General features: G+C 55.0%; 1 protein-coding gene across 1 annotated transcript in view; it reads left to right on the top strand.

Annotated features, from left to right (window-relative positions):
- The window catches only part of FBLN1 (fibulin 1), a gene marked incomplete at both ends in the record, with an annotated part of 57574 nt that overhangs the window by 13867 nt on the left and 21944 nt on the right, over positions 1 to 21763 (top strand). Inside the window, 6 exons of the mRNA XM_080706514.1 lie at positions 2646 to 2789; positions 3525 to 3653; positions 4325 to 4450; positions 8964 to 9083; positions 9392 to 9523; positions 11775 to 11898. Coding sequence (XP_080562640.1) covers positions 2646 to 2789; positions 3525 to 3653; positions 4325 to 4450; positions 8964 to 9083; positions 9392 to 9523; positions 11775 to 11898 — 775 coding nt within the window. The remainder of the gene's footprint in view (positions 1 to 2645; positions 2790 to 3524; positions 3654 to 4324; positions 4451 to 8963; positions 9084 to 9391; positions 9524 to 11774; positions 11899 to 21763) is intronic.

Raw genomic sequence — 21763 nt, 5'->3', positions numbered from 1 at the left:
AATAAAAAATAAAAAGAGCTCTGAGTTAAAATGTCCCCAGGTTCAATGCCTAGTAGCCCCCCCCAAATTTCTTTTTAATGCAAATTTCATATGCATCTTCATTTACAAAGAAGTATAGAGAACCCCCGCTTCCGCCTCGCCCAGTCCCGCCTCAGCTGGGCGGCCTCGCCCTCTGGGCTCTGCTCCCCGGGGTAGTTCTTGTTTTTTTATGGAAACAGGACTGGACTTGCTCTTTCCTCCTGCTTGACAACGTACTTAGAAATAATTTTATGTCAGCACTTTCATTCATCTCTAAAAATCACTGCATCAGCAGAAATAATACTTTCTAGGGAGAGAGTTTATATCAAAATAGAGAAATGTCCCAGGCCTTCCGGGAGAGGGCTGCAAAGGCCGTCGCCACAGCCCTGGTCCCCTCTTCTGCATTCCTCCTGGGCTCTGCCATGTTCCCCCAACCTCTAGAGCTCGCACAGCCATCCCCAGGGCCCCGGGAGCTGTCCGGCTGGCCTCCAGCCCCACGGCCCGCATCAGAAGAGGGCTGCCTGCTGCCCTGCCACAGAACACCATTAGGTCTGGGAAAGCAGGCCTCCTTCCTAAGTTTTACGTGTAGAATTTAGCTGGGAGCAGTGGTGCATGCCTGTAATCCCAGTACTTGGGCGGCTGAGAAAGGAAAATTGCAGGTTCAAGGCCAGCCTCAGAAATTTCAGGAGACCCTTAGCGACCCAGCAAGCCCCTCCTTCAAAAATAAAAAAGGAAGCCGAGCGTGGTGGCGCACGCTTGTAATCCCACGCAGGTTCTCAGCCAGCCTCAGCTGCTTAGTGAGGCCCTTTGCAACTTAGTGAGACCCTGTTTCAAAATAAAGAATAAAAACTTGGACTGGGGGTATAGCTCAGAGGTAGAATGCCCCCGGGTTCAATCCCCAGTACCACAAAATAAATAAATTAAAAAATTAAAAAGGGCTGGGGGTATAGCTTGGAGAGAGAATGCCCCTGGGTTCAATCCCCAGTACAGCAAAATGAATAAATAAATTAAATAAAAAATTAAAAAGGGCTGAGGGCATGGCTTGGAGGTAGAATGCCCCTGGGTTCAATCCCCAGTACTGCAAAATGAATTAATAAATTAAATAAAAAATAAAAAAGGGCTGAGGGCATGGCTTGGAGGTAGAATGCCCCTGGGTTCAATACTCAGTACCAAGATAATAATAACAGTGATGAAGATGATGATGATGATGAAGAAGATAATATAATAACAGTTTGGTAATAAAATCATATAATACTACTGGTGATGGTGGTGATGAAGTGTAGACTTTCCCAGCACTTTGAGGATGGTCGATCCTTGAGGGCTTTGAGATGTCACATCCTCTCTGGATTTTCTTTGGTCTTTGTCTTGAGTCCCTCCCCTGCCTCGTCTTCCCTCGGCCTTGGTGAGGAGTGGGAAGGGCCATGCCAGGGAGCCCCGCACTGGCCCACGGGGTCTAGGGATGTTCTCGGGGTCTAGGGAGCACCCAGTCCTGCAGTAAGCAGGCCCTGGGGAGCTGGGCCCTGCGGCTTTTCCCATGTGACTCCAGGTGTTTCCCTACTCAACTTGCAGGATCTCATACTGGTTTCTTTGTCTATTCACTCTCTGGTTCATTCCTTTGTTCCCTCACTCATCCCCCACCTGAGCCTCTTGGGCTCTCAGCAGGGGACTCCCCTCTGTGGAGCACGCATCCTGACACCGGTGTTCCATGGAACAGAGTTTGGGAAACAGATCTGAGAGGAGCACTTGAAGCTTGGGGGAAGGCCTGTAAAGGGCTGAATGCCATCTTTCTTTTTTTCTTTTCTTTCTTTTTTTTTTGTGGTACTGGGGATGGAGCCCAGGGGCATTCTACCTCCAAGCTACACCCCAGGCCTATTTTTTATTCTTTATTTTGAAACAGGGTCCCACTGAGTTGCAAAGGGCCTAAGTAACTGAGGCTGTTCACGAACCATGATCCTCCTGTCTCAGCCTCCCAAATGCTGGGATGACAAGTGTGCGCCACCATGCCCAGAATACCATCTGTCTGTCTGATCTCCATGGCAACCACTAAGCGCTTGCATTTGTGGTGTGAGCACGGCAGTGTGCATAGACAATAATGAAAGGACAGGGCTTGCTGTGTGCCACTGAGACTTTATTTACAAGTCCAGGCCATCGGCTGGCTTTGTCCCGAGGGCCACGCCTATGACCCACTCACAGGATAGGAAGCAGGGCTCCCGGCTCTAGACCTGGGCAGGCAGGGCCCAGCCAATCCCCAGAGAAGCCTAGCACCGCAGCGGGGTTCGGAGTGTTGGCACAGAGGGGACAGGCACCTCTGTCTCCCTGGCACTCTGCTCAGGGAAGGAGCTACATCGACAGGAGTACAAGAAAGCCAGGCAGGCCAGTTTGTGTGGGTACAATGAAAGATGGAGGTGTCAGAAGTTTGGGGGCAGAAGAGGGACCAGGGAGGGGGTGTGTGATGCTATATGTGCTGGTGGAATTGGGGACCAGCTGCAAAGGGTGCCATGGGATCCAGGGTGCAGGGATCCTAGCATCTCCATGGTGTTGCAAAGAGGTGGGAAAGAGATGACCTCGCTGGGTCCTTGGGTGCCCTCCACATTTAACGGTGCCGTCTCTATCTCTCCCCTCCGCAGATATCAATGAGTGTTTAAGTATCAGTGCCCCATGCCCCGTGGGGCAGACATGCATCAATACGGAGGGCTCCTACGCATGCCAGAAGAACACGCCCAACTGTGGCCGAGGCTATCATGTCAACGAGGAGGGAACTCGCTGTGTTGGTTGGTATTAAAACAGAAAGCAAGCCTGAGATTGATTTCTCCATCTGCTTCCAGCACACACGCCCCATTTTTCTCTAGAAGGGAGTGAAGCCATTCCTCCTCCCCATCCATCCCACTCGCTGCCGGGCCTGCACACAGGCCTTATGGTTCTGCGTGGAGTGTTGCGGTAGCGCAGCGGCCCTCCCCTGGCTCCAGCCAAGCTCCTTTGGTCTGCCCGCGCTCTCAGGTCTCCCTGCTCCGCAGCCCTTCAGCGGCTCCGCACCAGTGACAAGAGGCAGATGTTCAAACAGATGCTTCCAATTCAGCCCTTTTGAGCTGATTCCAACTCACAAGCTTTGCAATCCAGACAAAATAAGTCTTGCCACTCCTCAGACAGCATGGGATCTCTGGGTGGAGCTGTGCTCTCTCCCTCTGTCCGGGGCTCCAGGGTGCCTTTGGGGCCAGGGCACACAGCCATCCCAGACCCCTGCCAGTCAAGTGGTCCTTCTCGCTGCGACTCCCAGGACACTCTCAGAGCCCCCTTTCCTGAGGGCCATCGTGGCTGGCCAGCTCAGGCCTCCCGAGGGTGGGGCTGCCTCTGACCTCCCTCCTCCCTGGCCCGGGCTGGCCCGTAACAGGTGCTCCCTGCAACCCAGGGCGGTGCCACTCAGCCAGTGTGCCTTTCGCTTGCTCCTTGGGGCCAGGCAGGGCGCAGTGTGAGCCTTTCAACACGGACCTCTCTCTCTCTTTTCCAAGATCTGGACGAGTGTGCTCCACCTGCCGAGCCCTGCGGGAAGGGGCACCGCTGTGTGAACGCCCCTGGCAGTTTCCGCTGCGAATGCAAAGCTGGGTATTATTTCGACGGCATCAGCAGGACGTGTGTGGGTATGTGGGTGTCTTTCGGGCCTTGGGGGCTAGGGGGCACCAAGCAGCTGGGGTGACCCGGTCCTGCTGACCCTCAGATCTGAAACTTCTGAAGTGCAGGGATTTCCAGGCCTGGGCAGGAGACTCCGCCCTCCTCCTGCCTGTAGTCAGTGAGGGCTCCCTGGGAACCTGCTCCCTACCAGTAGAGCGGGTGTTCTGCCTGCCCCGGCCGCCAGGAGTTTACAAAACTCACACCCAAGTCTACAAATGGCAGGTCCCGAGGTGTACAACCACTCAGAGCAGTTAGGTGACCAGGAGAGGAGTCGGACCCTGCCCGGCCAGTGCCTGCTGTCACCAGTCCAGGTGCTCAGTGGACACTGGTTGCTGCCCCCACCGTGACCCTCTTGCCAGGACCCAGTGACTCCTCCTCTTGGGTTCTGGGTGCAGGGCTGGCAGGAGGCTACCTGCCCAGGAGTGTCCTGTGGAAGGAGTGCAGGGCATGGTGCGGGCATTGCAGGAGTTGCCTGGCTGCCCACTGCCCTGCCGGTGCTTGGGACAGTCGTTCTGAGCTGAGGCTGAGCTGAGTCATTCCGAGCCTCTGAACTGTGAGGCTGAGGTCGGCAGGGCAAAGGCGATAAACTGTGGCCCTTGGTGAGAGGGTGGGTGCCTGACGCCAGCCCCCTCTCTTCCAGACATCAACGAGTGCCAGCGCTACCCCGGGCGCTTGTGCGGCCACAAGTGTGAGAACACGCCCGGCTCCTACCGCTGCAGCTGCTCGGTGGGCTTCCGGCTGTCTGTGGATGGCCGCTCCTGCGAGGGTGAGTGGGTGGCGGGGCAGGCTGGGCGCTGGGCCCGGCCCATGCAGAGGCCCTGCGGGCGGACTCAAAAGAGGGCAGAACTTTAGTCTGGATTAAGAAGGAACCTTTGAGCGCCAGGCGGTGTGGTGGCGCACGCTTGTAATCCCCGTGCTTGGGCGGCGGAGACAGGAGGATTGTGCTGGTTCAAAGCCAGCCTCTCTGGCTTGAGAGACCCTCTTTCCAAATAAAAATATAAAAATGGGTCTGGGAGCCGGGCGTGGTGGCGCACGCTTATAATCCTCGCGCTTGGGAGGCGGAGACAGGAGGATCGCGTTGGTTCGGAGCCAGCCTCGCTGTTTCCACATAAAACAGTTAAAAAATAGGTCTGGGAGTGTAGCCCGTGGGAGTGTATCCCGGAGATAGAAGGGCTTCCAGGAACCCCAGTACCACCAAAAAAAAAAAATGGGTCTGAGAGGGTAGCCCAGAGGTAGAAGGGTTTCCAAGAACCCCAGTACCAAAAAAAAAAAAAAAAAAAGAAGAAGGAGAAGGAGAAGGAGAAGAAGAAGAAGAACAAGAAGAACAAGAAGAAGAAGAAACCTTTGAGCACGCTTGTAATCCCAGCATTTGCGAGGCTGAGACAGGAGCATCGGAGGTTCGTGGACAGCCTCAGCTACTTAGTGAGGCCCTTTGCAACTCAGTGAGACCCTATTTCAAAATAAAGAATAAAAATAGGGCTGCGGTTGTAGCTTGAGGTAGAATGCCCCTGGGTTCTATCCCCAGTATCACACACAAAAAAAGGGGAAGGAACCTTTGCCAAAGACATGTCCTCAAGAGTGGGTTGTGCCAGGATGCGCCCTGATGAGTGTGGTTCTCAGCTGGAGGATGGGTTGTCCTGGGGTCATGGATCCTAAGCTGCTTGGAGAATCCTGGGATGTGTCCCCAGGAGCAGAGTCAGCATGCATGGTGGGGGGGGGGCAGGTTCCCCAGCAGGGAGTCTCTCAGGCCTGGGTTCAAATCCCAGTTCTGCCATTTTTTTTTTATTGGTGCATTGTAATCATATATCACATTGGAGTACAAGACTTGAGAGGATATACAAGCACACATCATCCAATCAGCCCTCATCCAGCCCCCATCCCATCCCCTCCCCCTCCCTGGATCCCACGCTTGTTTGGTGATTAACTCTGATACATTTGTTTATGTACCTCCTGCGTTTTAAAGAGGCTCCGTCCTCCCCTATTCCATACCCTCTGATTGGTCACCTTAGTTGCTTCACTATAGGGCCCTGCCATCTGTATAGCCTTGAAGGAGTAACTCACATTTCTGGGCCCCAGGGTCCTCACCGGCGACTGGGGACGATGGGGCCGACCTCGTGGGATTCAAGTGAAGTGAGGAATCCTGTGGAGAGTTTAGCACAGAGCGGGCACGAGGCGGGGCTGGCTCTGTGTGGGCGGCTGGTGCCACCCTCATCATTGCCGTGGTCATCACTGTCCCTGGCTTATTGTTACCGGCGGGTTCAGTCCTGTGGGGGGCAAGTCCACTAGCGGTCGGGGGCCTCAGAAAGATGGGTCAAAAGGCAGGCGGCGTTCTGCAGATCCTTATCTGCAGCAGTTCTTTTCCCCTCTATGAATTCCTTAAGTTTTTAGTTACGACGCTTTGGAAAAGAACCTGGGGTGGACAAAGGCTTCTTGAGCCAATGACACTTTATTATGAAAAACCCAAGAAATTTATACACTTCACCAGTAAAGTTAAGTGAAAGGGGGGCGGGTGTCTATCAGCTGGCTGTTGGCCTTTGAAGAATTAACTTCTGTTTCTCTCCAAGGTCTTGCAGATAAGCAGCTCCAGGTGGCAGCCTCCCAGGATAGTCAAGGCTTGGGAGCTTCTCAGGGGAATCTTCTTTAACTTTTCCTGGAACTTTCCATCTTTTGGGCTCAGTTCATATAGCAAGTGTGGGGAGATGTGGTGATTCAGTGTTGGCATCTTTTTAAATCTGAAAGCTTAAGCATACTCACAACACAGTTTGGCAGACAAAATATCACAAACAACACCACAAGGTTCTTTGTTCTAATTGTCAGATGTATTTCCTTAACTGCTGAGCACTCTTCTTTAAACAACAAGCCTATTAAAAGAATCCACTTCCCTGTCACAAACTCTCTGCAACCTGCTTCTAACTTTCTAATTCCTTTTTTTTTTTCCAGTTGGGACTTTCTTATGATAAGCTCTTCTTCATGCAAAAATACTTTTCTTACTCTTACGGTATTTCTTTTCCTTCATACATATATATATTTAGAATGTCTGTCCTTTATTCTGTCATATTTATTTTTAATTATGCGGCCATTTTTTTTTTATCTCCTGGGGTGCTCACACTGAGGTAAAAGTTAAGTCTTTTTCTTTGGGTCTATTGTATTCGGGCAGCTAAGTTGTTTCTTTAAGGTTACACACAAGGTTTCTCTCTGTCTTTAGACAGGATTTCAAGGGTGAATAATTATTTTGAACTGAGCTACTTTTGCTGGAGTGATAGATAGTGATGAAGGTCGGAGGCCATTTGTGATTGCTGCAGCTGGGGTGCTTATCACAGTACCTGAATTCTGGCCAGTTTCTCATTATTGTTGAGCAGAGCCAAGGACGTTTAGACAAATTATTAGAGAGTTTATTTCCACGGACTCAGTTTCTTTTTATATTTCTAATTTCACATCACTGGAGCAATTCGTGTAGAAAGTTAAAAGGAATAATAGTGAAGGGTATCTAAAAGTGGGGGGTACTTTAGCCAGAGACGATACCTCCTTCTCGGGGCTTTTTTGCCGATTTTTACTATGTGGAGTGGGGGTTCTCAACACATAGATGCCGAGGCAGCAGGATGTCTTGGCAGCTTATGCTTCCTCTGGCCACTCCTAAGTGACTGAAAAGCCGCCTTCTTACCTGTGTTCCTCGGTGGAGCTACAGACACGGCCGGAGTCTGGCTGGTCTGGCTGGGTCACCCTCTGGGTTTCTGTGCAGCGCCTTCCCTGAGGGCCCAGCAGGAGCTAAGTTCCTGCATCCAGAAGCGCTATGTGGGGAAGCCTCTCTGGACACAGATGGGCAGGGAGCCCAGGTGGCGGCGGCAGCTGCAGAGATGACTCATGGGGGAGACGCACGTGTGCATTCTCTCCTACTCTGCTGTGGGTGGCGGTCAATGAATGAGAGAAGGACTGGGTGTGGTGGCGAAAACTCCTAATCCCAGAATTTGGGAGGCTGAGACAGGAGGATAGCAGGTTCCAGGCCAGCCTTGGCAACCTAGTAAGACCTTGTTTCAAAATAAAAAATAAAAAGCCTGGAGGGGTACGTAGAAGGTTGAACGTCCCTAGGTTCAGAACCCAGTACCACAAATCAATCAATCGATCAATCAATCAATTAATCAGATAAGGGACTTTTCAGCCAGGGTTGGCTGGCTTTTTCTTTATAAGTCTCCAAGTAACTATTAGGACTTTCTGGCCACAGTCTCCATTGATACTACTCTGCCTCAGTAGCACGAGGCATAGTAGCCATAGGCCATGGTAAAAGAATACACATGGATGTTCCAATAAAACTTTATTTACAGAAACAAGTGGTGGGCCAGCTTTGGCCCATCCATTGCTGGCCTCTGCTCTAGACAGAGGGAAGTGGTGCGTGAGAGCTGGGGTTGCGAGCAGCCCCATGAGCTCAGAGCATGGAGTGTCGGGAATTTCCTTCCATGAGCTGGGTCACGTGTGTGTCATCTGAGTGTCAGGAATTTCCTCCCATGGGCTGGGTCACGTGTATGTCATCTGTGTAGCCTGACTTCTGGAGGTGAGGTGGGGAGGACAGAATCATATGTCCATTGGACAGCTGAGCATGGTGACACATGCTTGTAATCCCAGCATCTGTGAGGCTGAGGCAGAAGGATCGTGATTCACGGACAGCCTCAGCTACTTAGGCCCTTTGCAACTCAGTGAGACCCTATTTCAAAATAAAGAGTAGAGAAAAAGTAGGGCTGGGGGTGCAGCTTGGAGATAGAATTCTCCTGGGTTCCATTCCCAGTACTGCAAAAAAAAAAAAAAAAAAAAAAAAAAGCCGGGTGTGGTGGCCCACGCTTGTAATCCCGCGCTTGGGAGGCAGAGACAGGAGGATCACGCTGGTTTGAAACCAGCCTCTCTGGCTTAAGAGACCCTGTTTCCAAATAAAAATATAAAATAGGTCTGGGAGTGTAGCCCGGAGGTAGAAGGGTTTCCAGGAACCCCAGGACCACCAAAATAATAATAATAATAAAGTAAAAAATAAAATAAATACATCCCCTGGAGGATTCTGGTGCTTTGTTGGGGTGAGACCTGGAGGCTACTGGCGTTGTCGTGGTGGGGCTCAACTCAGACAGTGACAGGGATGGAGACTCCAGACTCCTCGGCCGTGAGAAGCCAGAGCAGGGCCAGGTCCCGGGCCGTGTACCCCGAGACCTCTGCCTCGCTGTGATGGGGTGCCATCGCCGGGGGCGGCTGTAGGAGGGGGACCAGCGCTGCGGCTCTGAGCAGCGACCTCTCTCTTGCAGATGTGAACGAGTGTCAAAGCAGCCCCTGTAGCCAGGAGTGCGCCAACGTCTACGGCTCCTATCAGTGTTACTGCCGGCGCGGCTACCAGCTCAGCGACACGGACGGCGTCACCTGCGAAGGTGAGGGCGCCCTGCTGGGTGTGTTTTGATGTGGCTCTCACCCCCAGAGTATCTCATTCTGTAATGGAGTATTCCAAAGCATCGGAAACACTTCTGGTCCCGGGCGTTTGGGCTAAGGGACACTCAACTGGTAATTTCATGAGAGGGTTTTTTTTTTTTCCCCTTTAAATTAGCAAAGTTAGCTCTCCCTTTGCCCTCCCTAGCCCCACACCCATACTTTACATCATGAGCTTGCGGTGTGACCCTTGGATTGTCCCACCCCCTCTCCGTGCCTCAGTTGCCCCTTTGACACCATGGCTGTTTTGCAGACATTGACGAGTGTGCCTTGCCCACCGGGGGCCATATCTGCTCCTACCGCTGCATCAACGTCCCTGGAACCTTCCAGTGCAGCTGCCCCTCCTTCGGCTACAGGCTGGCCCCCAATGGCCGCAACTGCCAAGGTGAGCATGGGGTCTCGTGCCTCGCGGCGTGGGGCTGAGGCCAGGGTGGAGGATGTATGCCCCAGCCCAGGGCCACTCCACAGGCAGGCTGCCTCGGGAGGCGGCGTCCAGAGGCTGTATCCTGGCCTCCACGTCCTGACGTATGCCCTGGCCCCAGCACCCTTGTCCAAAGGGTTTCCTGAGCCTCACCAAGACATTGGGAGATCTGAGCCCTGCCACTCTGACCTCAGACCTCAGAAGACTGAGACAGGGACTAACGACCTTTAGAAAGAGGCCCTGGAGGTGGAAACTAGCGTTCGGGGCCCCAGGACCCTCAGTTCAGCACTGGTGGGCCTGGCTTTCGTTTACTCATTGGACAGACTCTGGCTGTGGTCCAGGCGCTGGGTCAACACAATGAAGAGGCCACAGACGGCTCTGTCCCAAACTGCTGTCCTCTGTGTCCACAAGAGGCAGCTGAGGTCTGGCATCAGAGTCCTGAGGTCTCTGTTTGTGGACACTGGCCACGGGGGTCTGGTGGAGCCAAGGTCAGCTTCAGCATGGGCTAAATGAGGAGAGGCCAGTGGAATCCATTCTGTATTCTGACCCCCTTTCTTTTTTCTTTCTTTCTTTCTTTTTTTGGTGGTACTGGAGTTCCTGGAAGCCCTTCTACCTCCGGGCTACACTCCCAGGCCAATTTTTTTATTTTTGGAAACAGGGTCTCTTAAGCCGGCACGGCTGGCTTCAAACCTGCGCGATCCTCCTGTCTCCACCTCCCAAGCGTGGGGATTACAAGCGTGCGCCACCACGCCCGGCTATTCTGACCCCCTTTCTAAGAACACTCTGGGGTCCCCCTGCATCCCGTGACCATCCATGGATAACGGGAGGGATGCATCAATGACATGCATCAATGCTGGGGAGTGATTATCCCGGGGAGTTCCTGTCGGCTCGCTTCAGGACTGGCCCCAGGGCCTGAGTCACAGAGGCCCAGCTCTCCGGTCCCTTCCTGTGGAGGCCCCATGGGGCTGTCATCCAAGGCTCTGATAGCCCCTGGGCCCCGCAGACATGATGCCTGGTCACGAAGCAGGTGGGAGACCAAGGCAGGCGGGAGCCTGGTGTGCCCGGGAGGGACGCTCTAGGGACACTCAGCCCATCTGGGATGGGATGAGATCCCTTTGTTTTTCCGAGTCTGATGGAGCAGATGACTTCCCTTCTCCTGGCCCGGTTCCCTCGCCACAGCCTGGGGTCCCGGCCAGATGTAGCAAAAACACATTCCTGAGCCCTGGCCTCTGAGGCCAGGAGTAGTGTTTTTGCCACCAACAATCAGGCACTTGGCACCTCGTCACAGAAGCCGCCCAACTCCCTCTGTGGCATCCTGGCACCCCACTGTTTGTCTGTTCCAGAGCTCTGTGGTGGGGCTCTCACCCCCACGCTCTCTCTATGGTACCCCCAGTCCCACAGTAGGAATCCCAGGCCTGGTTCCAGTCCAGCCTCCAGGACACGGGCAAACAATCCCTTCAGGCCTGGTGTCCTCTGTGAGACAGGGCTGGCCATCCTGCGCCTCATCCTGGGTGTGACTGATTGCACGGGAGGCGAGGTGAGGCTAGGGTGACGTGCCTTTGGAGTGTGGAGGGTGCTGGGTGGCCAGTCCACCCACCCTGGTGCCCACTCGCCTGGGTTGGAAGTTCGGCTCTGCCGCGTACAGAATGTGTAACCTCAGGCAGGTTCCTTAAGCTTCCTCCGCTCGCCGGAGACCAGGCTCACGACAGTACTATCCCTGCGATGCTCCGGGGCCATTGTGTCCTGTGTGCGCTTAGTATTCGATACATCTGCCCCAGGGACCGGGAACAATAAGCCAACGCTTGCCGGGCGTGGTGGTGCACACTTGTAATCCCAGCATATGGGAGGCTGAAACAGGAGGATCTTGGTTTGAGGACAGCCTCAGCTGCTTAGTAAGGTCCTTTGCAACTCAGTGAGACACTTTTTCAAAATAAAGAATAAAAAATAGGCCTGGGGGTGTCGCTCGAAGGTAGAATGCCCTGGATTCCATCCCCACAACCCCAGTACCGCAAAAAAAAAAAAAAAAAAAAAGGTAATGCTCAATAAATGTAGGTGTCCTATAGATAAGAGAGCCGGCACCTGTACTGTGCCAGTGGAGGGCAAGGATGGCTCGCTCCTCACCCTGCCCCTGGCGGGTGGGAGGCCCGGGCACCTGTCTGCGGTAGGGATGGCTCCTCGGGCTCTGCCTTCACTGCTCTGCCTCCGGGTCTCGCAGACATCGATGAGTGTGTGACCGGCATCCACAACTGCTCCGTCAATGAGACCTGCTTCAACATCCAGGGCGGCTTCCGCTGCCTGAACTTTGAGTGTCCCGAGAACTACCGCCGCTCCGCAGACACGTAAGTCCCTCGGGCCCTGCCCTGGTCGGTCTGTGTCCTCCTTCGCGGAGGCCCTTCTCTTGTTCCCAGGTCTCCAGCGGCCAGGGAGGCTGTCTTGGGAAACCAGAGGGGCGGTTGCAGATGAGTTTGGGGACAGTGGAAATGTTCTTAGGTGGCAGTGGTGCCTGAGCCAGGCAGAAGCTACAGCCCCCTCCTGTCCTGCTTGGGCAAGCTTTCTGGCCTCAATTTCTTATGTTACCTGTGCTGACTCAGATGCGCTGGTGGTGATGACTCTTGTCAATGGAAAGCAGTATCGAACGTGACTCTGGGGGTCACTAGGCGACCCCCACCCCAAGCCGACTCCATGAGCTTGAGCGACTGTAGCGATTGCAGGCTCTGTGCCCGAAACGTGCTGCCGTGTGGCCATGTGTCACTGTAGGCTCAGGCTCTCCGCTGTGTCTGGGAGTCACGAGGATGCTCGGCCGGGGTTCTCGTCTCGACCACCCTGACTCTGGATTTTACTCAGGGAACCTTTCACTTTGTGCTTCAGGGAAAGCTCTAGGCGGGGACTCAGTCTCGAGAAAGTGGGCTGCTGTCCCCTGCCCCAGCACTGAAGTGCTCAGAGGAAGCTTGTGGTGGGGTGACCAGGGCCTCCCGGCTGTGACCTTCTGCCCTCAAGCCTGTCCGCGCTCCTGGCCCGCACTGCTTGCTGGAGGGTCAGTGTCTTCCTCTGGTGTCGCGCCTGGCTCCGGCACCCACCCTTGGTAGCCGCCCTTGTTTTGGCCAGTTTGGGCCCCTGTGGCCACAGCCCTCTGAGCTCTTCCTGGCCTTGGGTGCCCAGCCGCCTCCCCAGTTTGCTGCTCTCCCAGCATGAGTTCGTGGTTTGGAAACCTGACGCCCGTTTGGGTGCTGGGCTCTGTGATATAAAGAGCGGTTCTTTGCCCATCGGGGTAAAGCGAGGTGGAAGACCCAGACCAGTGGTCTGGGACCTCCTCCCGCGCTGCTGACCCCTGGGGCTGAGGGTTTCTGCTTCGTAGCTCCCTTTCCTCCTTGTCAAAAACCCACTTAAAGGACTTATCGTCTGATCTTCAGAAAGCAGCTTTTAAAACCAAGGAAGTGCGTGTGGAGAGGACCCTGTGGCCTAGCATGAAACAGGGCGGCTCCTTCAGGGGCCTCTGAGGGTGCGAGTTAAGACTAGACCTCTGTCTGTCCATCTTTCTGTCTTCCTCTTCCTGGGCCTCAGCATCTGGCCACAGACCACTGAGCTCGGCCTCATGGACACATAGGCTGTCCACGGCGCCTTGACCACGGTGCCCTGCGGCCACAGAGAAGGTGTTCGGAGCCGCTCAGAGCCCTCACCTGGGTTAGGAATACTCCCTCAGGGGGCCGCCCCAGCGAGGTGGGTCATGGAAGCTGGTGTGAAGCCGGTGGCCTCAGATCTGCATCTTGGAAAGGAGACGAGTAAGACTGTGGTCCGGGGTGTGACCAGGTGGGTAGAGCCCTCAGTGGCCCCTCAGCCCCGCCCTGGGCTTCTCTCAGAATAATGAGTGTGTGGAAGTGAGGGAGGCCAGCGGGGATGCTGCAGGCGTCCGCCTGGAGGCCCACGCGGCCTGTCTCCTAGGGAATGGCCATAGTAGGCCCGAGGGCTTTGGGTCCCTAGTCTGTGTTGACTGTTTGTTTTTGTGGCACTGGGGGTGGAACCCAGTGGTTTTCTACCTCCGGGCTATACTCTTAGACCTATTTTATATTTTTTATTTGGAAACAGAGTCTCACTAAGTTGCTGAGAGCCTCACTAAGTAGCTGAGGCTGGCTTTGAACCTACCTGTGCGATCCTCCTGTCTCAGCCTCCCAAGTGTGGGGATTGCAAGCGTGCGCCACCACGCCTGGCCCTGTGTTGGCTTTTAATCATGTTCACAGAACTTGGGGTGCCAGGATAAAATGTTGTTGAACTGGAAATTAGGGCGCACTGTCATCTCACGTGTGGCGCGACCCGGGTAGCTGTCATGACGCGGGAGCACACGCATTGGCGGAGACTGGGAGCTGGCCCCTTGCCGGGCAGGCCTGGCCCCATCATGGCCCGTAACAGACTCAGTGACAGCCGCTGTCCCCTGTCTGGATGCACCGGCTGCAGGAGGTTTTAGTGTCGTTCCCAGCGTGACAGGCATCTTGCCAGACGCTGTGGTTATGATTTGGGGTTGTTTTGGTAAGTCTGTGGCAGAGCAGAACCAGATTGCTGAAGTCGGGACTGACCAGGAAAGTCAGGGACAAGTCGTCAGAGCTGTTAGGGGTTATGAAGCGTGTCGCGGGGGTCTAGCTCTGGACTGGGTGCGGAAGGTGAGACCCGAAAAGTGAGCGACCTAGAAGGAGCCAGCCCAGAGACAGGGGTGCTAGGAAGGGCTGGGGTGCCCTGAGGCCACAGGGAAGAAGGGGCGTCGGGTCCCCATGTGTGATGGCCGTGGGGCTGGCCCAGGACACGGCACATGCTCCCATTCCTCACCTCACACGTGTGCTCACGTGTTTTCCACATAGCAAACCCACCCACACCTGGTTTCCGTCAGTACAGGCCACTGGGGACCCCGGGAAGGGGGACTCTAGCGCCACCTGCTGACCAGGCCTGGGCAGGCCATTCCAGAAGCCGCTGCGGGGGGGGGGGGGTTTCGAGCTTGTGCAGGTGTGTATATGTGCGTTCACATGTATAAATGCTTTGAAGGGAGATGTTTGACTTTGATACTCAAATCAGCCACTTACCACAGACCGCAGCGTCACAGACAGGTCTGTGTCTTCATGGAACTTGTGTCTTCCTGTCGTTGACTGGGGTCGGTGAGGAGAGCTGGTGGAGAGAGGACCCTGGCATGCACAGCACGCTCTCCCCGCCTTCCGAAGCCCCCAGCTCTTCACAGGCCCTGGCGGGGGAGAGACCTGGAGGGCCATAGGAACACGCCCATTTGCCCTGACCCTGGTGCCTTTGGGGCAGCCGCGCCCTCTTCTCTGGCTCCGACTCACTCCATGCAGGGTCGGCTCCTCAGGCTCCCTCCACCCACACGTCTCTGTGCCGTGGAGCTCGTTCCCCGGCTGTCCTGAGAGCCAGAGGAGCCGAGCGACTGAAAGGCTATCATGCCGGCAAACAGCCTGTAGACAGGAGCACAGGCCCCGCGCGCCATGGGGGCAAGTGGAAAGTAAATGCAAGCAACCCAACATGAAACGTGGAGACTTAAAGAGCCAGGCGGAGGTGTGTTGGGAGACCAGGAGGGAGGGCGGCCCCAACTGGAGAAGGCAGACTCAGTTAAGGTGGAGGTCTTCCCGGTGGCATCTCGTCTCCACCTAGGGCATAGGACCAGCCTCCATCCTGCCACAGGAAGTTAGGACCAGCCTCCATCCTGCCACAAGTAGTTGGGACCAGTCTCCATCTTGCCACAGGAAGTTAGCACCTGTTTCCATCTCCACCATAGGAAGTTAGGACCCATCTTCATTCTGTCACAGAAAGTTAGGAACAGCCTCCACCCTGCCATAGAGTTAGGACCAGCCTCCATCCTGCCACAAGAAGTTAGGACCAGTCTCCATCCTGCCACAGGAAATTGGGACCCTATGGTAGGAACTCTGAACCTGCAGTCATCTCCATTCTGAGCTCTGGGCTGGCTGTGGACAGGAACAGGGAACTGGTGGCAAGGAATGGGAGCTGCCCTCGCCGCCGAGCGCAAGCCTGGCTCCGTCCCTCACGCTAGCTTCAGTTTCCTCTTCTGAACGATGCTACCCAAGCCGCCATCTTGTGCCCTGCGTGGTCACACGAGAGATCGTGGGAAGGGTAGCCCCGCACACGGTAATGGCATCAGCCTGATGGCTAGTGGTGAGATGTTCTCTGCAGGGACCGTCTCCCAGAGCCACCCAGGAGCCCCATGTTGCCCCCGGGCTTGACGACACTCCCAGGACAGGGTGAGGTGGGCTCACCGGGGTGGGGATCGCCAGCAGATAGGCGTAGCCCTTGACCCCCGCCACCCTCTGGCGCCCCTGTCCCGAGTCGCAGCCTGTCCCGAGGTGAGTGCGGGCGCTCTCCCGCCCAGCTCGCCGCGCTCTCTCGATCCTCTGCTCGCGGATTCGCCCTAACCTCTTCTTGTGTCTCTGCTCACTTGTCTTGCAGCCGCTGCGAGCGCTTGCCTTGCCATGAGAACCAGGAGTGCCCCAAGCTGCCTCTGAGAATAACCTACTACCACCTCTCTTTCCCCACCAACATCCGAGTGCCCGCGGTGGTTTTCCGCATGGGCCCCTCCAGTGCCGTCCCCGGGGACAGCATGCAGCTGGCCATCACCAGCGGCAATGACGAGGGCTTTTTCACCACCCAGAAGGTGGGCCACCACAGCGGAGTGGTGGCCCTCACCAAGCCCGTCCCCGAGCCCAGGGACTTGCTCCTGACCGTCAAGATGGACCTCCATCGCCACGGCACCGTGAGCTCCTTTGTGGCCAAGCTTTTCGTCTTTGTGTCCCCAGAGCTCTGAGTACTTGCTTCAGCCGCGGGGGCTCCTTCTTGTTGCTTTCCTCGCCTGCCTCGGGATTCTAATAAAGTCTCGCAGCCGCCCCGCACAGCAGGCCTCGCGTGCCTTGGTTTTATTTGGCGTGGTGGAGGGTCTCTGTGCTTCTTATCATCCAGGGATGAGCCAAGCCCTTCCCAGTGCCTGGTGCCCCCCACACACAGCTGACCCGTGAGGGGACATGTGCCTGGGGGTCCTGACCACGGTGCTCACTGTGTGCCCTGCCAGGAAGCTAGAACCTTCCCCCATCCTGCCACGGGAGGTTGGCACCTGGCTCTATCCATCATGGGAAGTTAGGACCTGCTTCCATCTTGCCAAGGGAAGTTAGGACCCTTCTCCATCCCACCACAGGAAGTTAGGACCTGGTTCCATTTCCGCCATAGGAAGCTAAGGCCTTCATTTTGCATTGAACCTAAAGGACAAAGGCGGGGATTGAGAAGGCCCCTTAGAGATCGCTGAGCTTGCCCCCCAGCCTTTGTGTTTCAAATATGGAAACTGAGGCCCCAGAAGGGGAGGGCGCAGGTCACAGCCACAGGGCCTGCTGTGACCGAGCCCAGCCAAGGAACCAGGACTACTTTGGTGGTTGGCTACTTGGATTTTGCTGTCTCTCCCAGAGCTGATTTGACAAGACCAGAAAAGCTCTAGACTGAGACTTAAGCCTTCTGTTTGGGAAAAACACTTACCACAGTTGCTGCTCCTCAGACAAAGCTCTCGCCCAGACGGGGTCAGTCGCCCCAACTGAGCATCCCAGAGCTGTGCCAGGAGGAGGCAGCGGCCCGCGCAGTCAGTGGGTGCCCGTGGAACCCACAAGTGTGCAGGGACCCTTTGTGTGCGTTGCTTCTAGTCCATCCGGGCAGGTGTGTGGCCCTCATGGATGCTCAGAGAGGGTGCAATCTGCCCAAGGTCACACGCTGGTGCCCGACCCCCAGCTCACGGGCGCCTGCCTGTCACAGCTCTGCCTTCGCCTGGGCCTCGATCCATCTCCTCGGCCATTATCCCAGCCAGGTCACCTGCTGCTGGCCTCCCGGACCCCACTCAACTCTCCCTATGGCTCTTTCTCTGCTCAGCGGCTGGAGTGATCTTTAAGCCTCTGCCTAAAACCCTTCTTGCCTGCCTTTGCGTTGAGGTGCCCCTCCCCAAAGCCTCGACATGCTTTTCAAGGATCTGCATAGTTTTAGTCCCTGCATGCCCTCTCCAGCCGGTCTCAGACTGAGCTCCCCAAGCCCGTGTCCTTCAAGCCACAGTGCCAGGCTCTTTGCTGCCTCAGCCTTTGGCCCGTGCTTCCTACCCTTGGCCTGAAAGTTGCTTCATGCTCAGCTTAAGTGTGCCTTCCCCCAAGAGGCCACATTAGTCTGGTTTTTTCATGCTAACAAGATACCTGAGGCCGGGCAGCTTTATAAAGAAAAGTTTACTCCAGATGACAGTTCTGGAGATCCAAGGCCTCCATGTGGTGATGGCCCTCTTGCTGGGTTACGTTTCCACCCTCTTATACTCAAGGGAAAATTCCAACACACGGAACCTTGGGGCATACTGAGATCAGACCCAACCCTAGCAGAGGCCCGCCCGGCCCCTTGGGTTATGGTCCGTCGGTCTTCCTCCCAGCACCCCTTTCATGATGGGGATCACAGGCTGCAATTTCTGTCCACCTGGGTTTTTCAAATAAGACTTTCCTACCATCCAGAAGACTCCAGGAAGGCAGGGGCTGGGTCAGTCTCAGTCAGGGACTGTCCGCAGCTCAGCACGCAGGACGTCCTCTGTCTGTGACCACTGAGGAACGATGACCTTGTGTCAACACCAGCTTATGCGTCTAGAGCTTTTGGGGCTTTGACTCGGACGCTGTTTGTAAGGGGAGGCTGGATGCCTCGCCAACTGAGGAAAGGTCAGTGCAGGTCCCAAGGCCCTTCCTACAGTGCACGCGCTGGGGTGGGGGCCCCCGCTTGCTGCCCGGTGGGGCAGATGGCTGTACATGGAGCTCCCTGTCCTGGGCAGCAGCTTGCCAGGAACTCAAGTCCTTCTAGCGACCTCTCCAGGCCTGCCACGCACGTGTGCACCGACCTCTCTCTGATCCAGCCTAGTCTGGACCAGCTTCCAGGCTCCCACCTGCCAGTGAGTTCTCCAAGCTCAGCAGAGGGTCTCTGAAGGGCTGATCCTCTCTGGAGCCTTCCTGAGTTCTCTTTCCTCACTGAAGTCCGGCTCCCTTAAGACAGCCTCGGCTCCCTGCCTGATGTGTTCTCTGTCCCCTGCTCAGCGCCGGCCCCGCCTCCAGCTCACTCTGTTTGCTGTGTTCTGGCCTTGCTGCTGGCTCCCTTCCCTGAATGCGCCTTCTCTTGGCTTTCTTTTATTGTATTTTATTATGGCGCCAGGGATTGAACCCAGGGGCATTCTACCTCTAAGCTACACCCTCAGCCCTATTTTATTTTATTTGCAGTATTAGGGATTGAATACAGGAGCATTCTAACCTCTCAGCTATACCCTCAGCCCTATGTTATTTTGTTTTATTTTATGTGCAGCTTTGGGGATTGAACCCAAGGGCATTCTACCTCCAGGCTGCACCCTCAGGCCTGTTTCTTACTCTTTATTTTGAAACAGTCTCACTAAGTTGTGGAGGGCCTCACTAAGTAGCTGAGGCTGGCCATGAGCCTGCACTCCTCCTGTCTCAGCCTCCCAAGTACTGGGATTACAAGCCGTGTGCCACCACTCCCGGCTCCTATTTTATTTATTTGGAAACGGGGACTTGCTATGTTCCTGAGGCTGGCCTTGAACCTGTGGTCCTGTCTCAGCCTCCCAAGTGCTGGGATCACAGGCGTGCACCACCAAGCCCAGCGCTCATAGCTTTCTGCGTCTCTGTCCTCCTGCCAGCTGTCATTCCTCTTGCAGGCGTAAGTCAGGAGTAGCCTCCTCCGAGAGCCTCCCACGGGCTGTCCTTCCTGCCCCGCACCCCCACCAGAGCATGTACCCCCTTCTCTTGTGGCGGTTACTTGTCTGTTGCCGTCACTGGACTGTGCGATTCTTGAATGTAGGGATTGTGTCTGGTTAGTGTCTGTGTTCTTGGCACCTTTGGGATGCTTGGCCTGAAGGGGAAGTCTAGTAAATATCTGGATGGGGGATGGAAGGCAGATGCGTGGATGGGTGGACGATGTGGGTGAGTGGATGGACGGGTGGATATGCAGATGGGTAGATGGTGGGTTGGTGAATAGACGGATAGGTGGATGGATGGATACTTCGTTCAACCATATCCTCTTGGTTGAAGCAGGAAGGCACGGGAAGGATCCAGTTGTAGTCAACCATTTGTCCATCACGATCCGGGTGATTCAGGCCAAAAGAAGCCTTTCTGTCTTCATGTGCATAGGATGGTTGAGCTGGGGCCCTCGGGGTACAGAGCCGTCCAGGGTCCAGTGTCCTTACACAGCTGGCCAGAGCGCCCCACACAGTGTCCCGCCAAGCGCTCTCCCTCTGTTGGCGGCACTCCCCAACCCTGGGGGGGCTGTATGCACGTGTGGGGGTCAGTGATAGCTGGATGCTCACCTCTGCCCTGCTGCTCTTTGAGGCAGGAGAGCCGCGTTCCTAGATCTTGCTGCTGAGCGACCAGATGGTACAGAAAAGACCAGAGCAGGAGTCTGAGTCCTCCACGCTGCCGACTAGCTCTACGCTGGGATAGGCTGTTTGCTCTGCAGAGCACGGGTCCATCTCGTGATGCCTCTGAAGGTCTCGTGAAACACTGCACAGGCGGCGGTGTCAGCCTCTAGCAGGACTGGCTTCTACGTTCACTGCAAAGTCACAGAATATTCTTTGGCTGTTGGCTTATTGGGGGAGGCAGGCTTTGAGGATTCCGATGGATCCAAGGTCACGGACAGGTGGAGATGACCTCTGCTGTTCTGTCACTGTGGGCAGTCAAGCTTCCAAGGAGAAGGGAGAAGGCTGTTGTGTATCACTAAGGATGGTGTCGGTGACGGTTACACACGTGGGGAGCACTGGCAGCCAGGTGCTGGCCCACGCACTTCTGGGAGGCGGGTGTGTTGCCCTATTTCGTCACCTGGGTGGAGAGGTTGGAGATGATGCACCCTCTGGGGCGGCATCCCAGCCGGGCTGCCTGGGCCTGGGTCTTTGAAGCTCTATCCTGTGCTGCAGCAAATGCCCAGAAGAGGGCGACATCCCCGGATTCATGGTGCTGGCCTCTCTCAGGGAGCTGTGGATGTTGGGCGCCATTCTGTAGTCCCCAGGCTTGCAGCAGGATGTCCTGCCAGATAGAGGAGGAGCCCGCCTGGTGCAAAGAGCGGTTCACAGCCAGCCTCGGCTACTTAGGCTCTTTGCAACTCAGTGCGACCCTGTTTCAAAATTAAGAATAAAAAATAGGACTGGGGGTGTAGTTAGGAGGTAGAATGCCCCTGGGTTCCATCCCCAGTACCAAAAAAAAAAAAAAAAAAAGGAAAACTGAAAAGAACAGTAACAGTAGATACTGAAGGTTCCAGGAAACAGAGAGGAATATGAGTTGCTCCCCAAAGTAGCAGACCAGGGAGCTCTGTGAGGTCAAAAACCTCCAGTGAAGCCGGGCGTAGCGGCGCACGCTCGTAATCCCTGCGCTTGGGAGGCAGAGACAGGAGGATCGCGCAGGTTCAAAGCCAGCCTCACTGCCTTAAGAGACCCTGTTTCCAAATTAAAAAAAGAAAAAAATATATATATATATAATAGGTCTGGGAGTGTAGCATGAAGGTAGAGGGTTTCCAGAAACCCTAGTACTACCAAAACAAACAAGCAAACAAACAAACTCCAGTGAATCGCACTAGGTTATTCTTTTTTAATTCATTTGTTTATTGGTGCATTATTATTATACATGCTAGTGGGTGAACTGTAATCTTAAAATTCCAGGAAAGCCACTGTCCGTTAAGGGAGGCAGGGTTTGGATGAATTCAAGGTCACTGATAGTAGAGCGACTTGCTGCCCCCTCTGGCTCCCAGACCTGTACTTTTCAGACTGTGCCGCTGTAGTAAATCTGAGTCCCAAGCAGAAAATTAAAAAAAAAAAAAAAGATTCCAACCAAAGAGCATCTAAGTCCAGCGCTGCTAATGGGTTTCTATGGCACAGTACCACGACTGGGTGGCTCAGAGTTACGGGAACTGTAGCTGGGCACGGTAAGCCCAGTACCTGGGAGGCGGAGACAGGAGGATCGCGCAGGTTCGAAGCCAGCCGCGTGCGCTGGCTTAGGAGACCCTGTTTCTAAATAAAAATATAAAATAGGTCTGGGAGTGTAGCCCGGAGGTAGAAGGGCTGCCAACCAAAGGGCTTGGGGTGTAGCTCAGAGGTTGAATGCCTCTGGGTTCAATCTCCAGTACCAAACAATATTAATATTTATATTAATAGAAGCT

Source organism: Muscardinus avellanarius (genome assembly GCF_963383645.1).
Source record: "Muscardinus avellanarius genome assembly, chromosome: 11".
In the NCBI taxonomy this organism is placed as follows: Eukaryota; Metazoa; Chordata; class Mammalia; order Rodentia; family Gliridae; genus Muscardinus; species Muscardinus avellanarius.
Note: the sequence above shows the minus strand (reverse complement) of the source record. Positions and strands in the feature narration are given on the sequence as shown.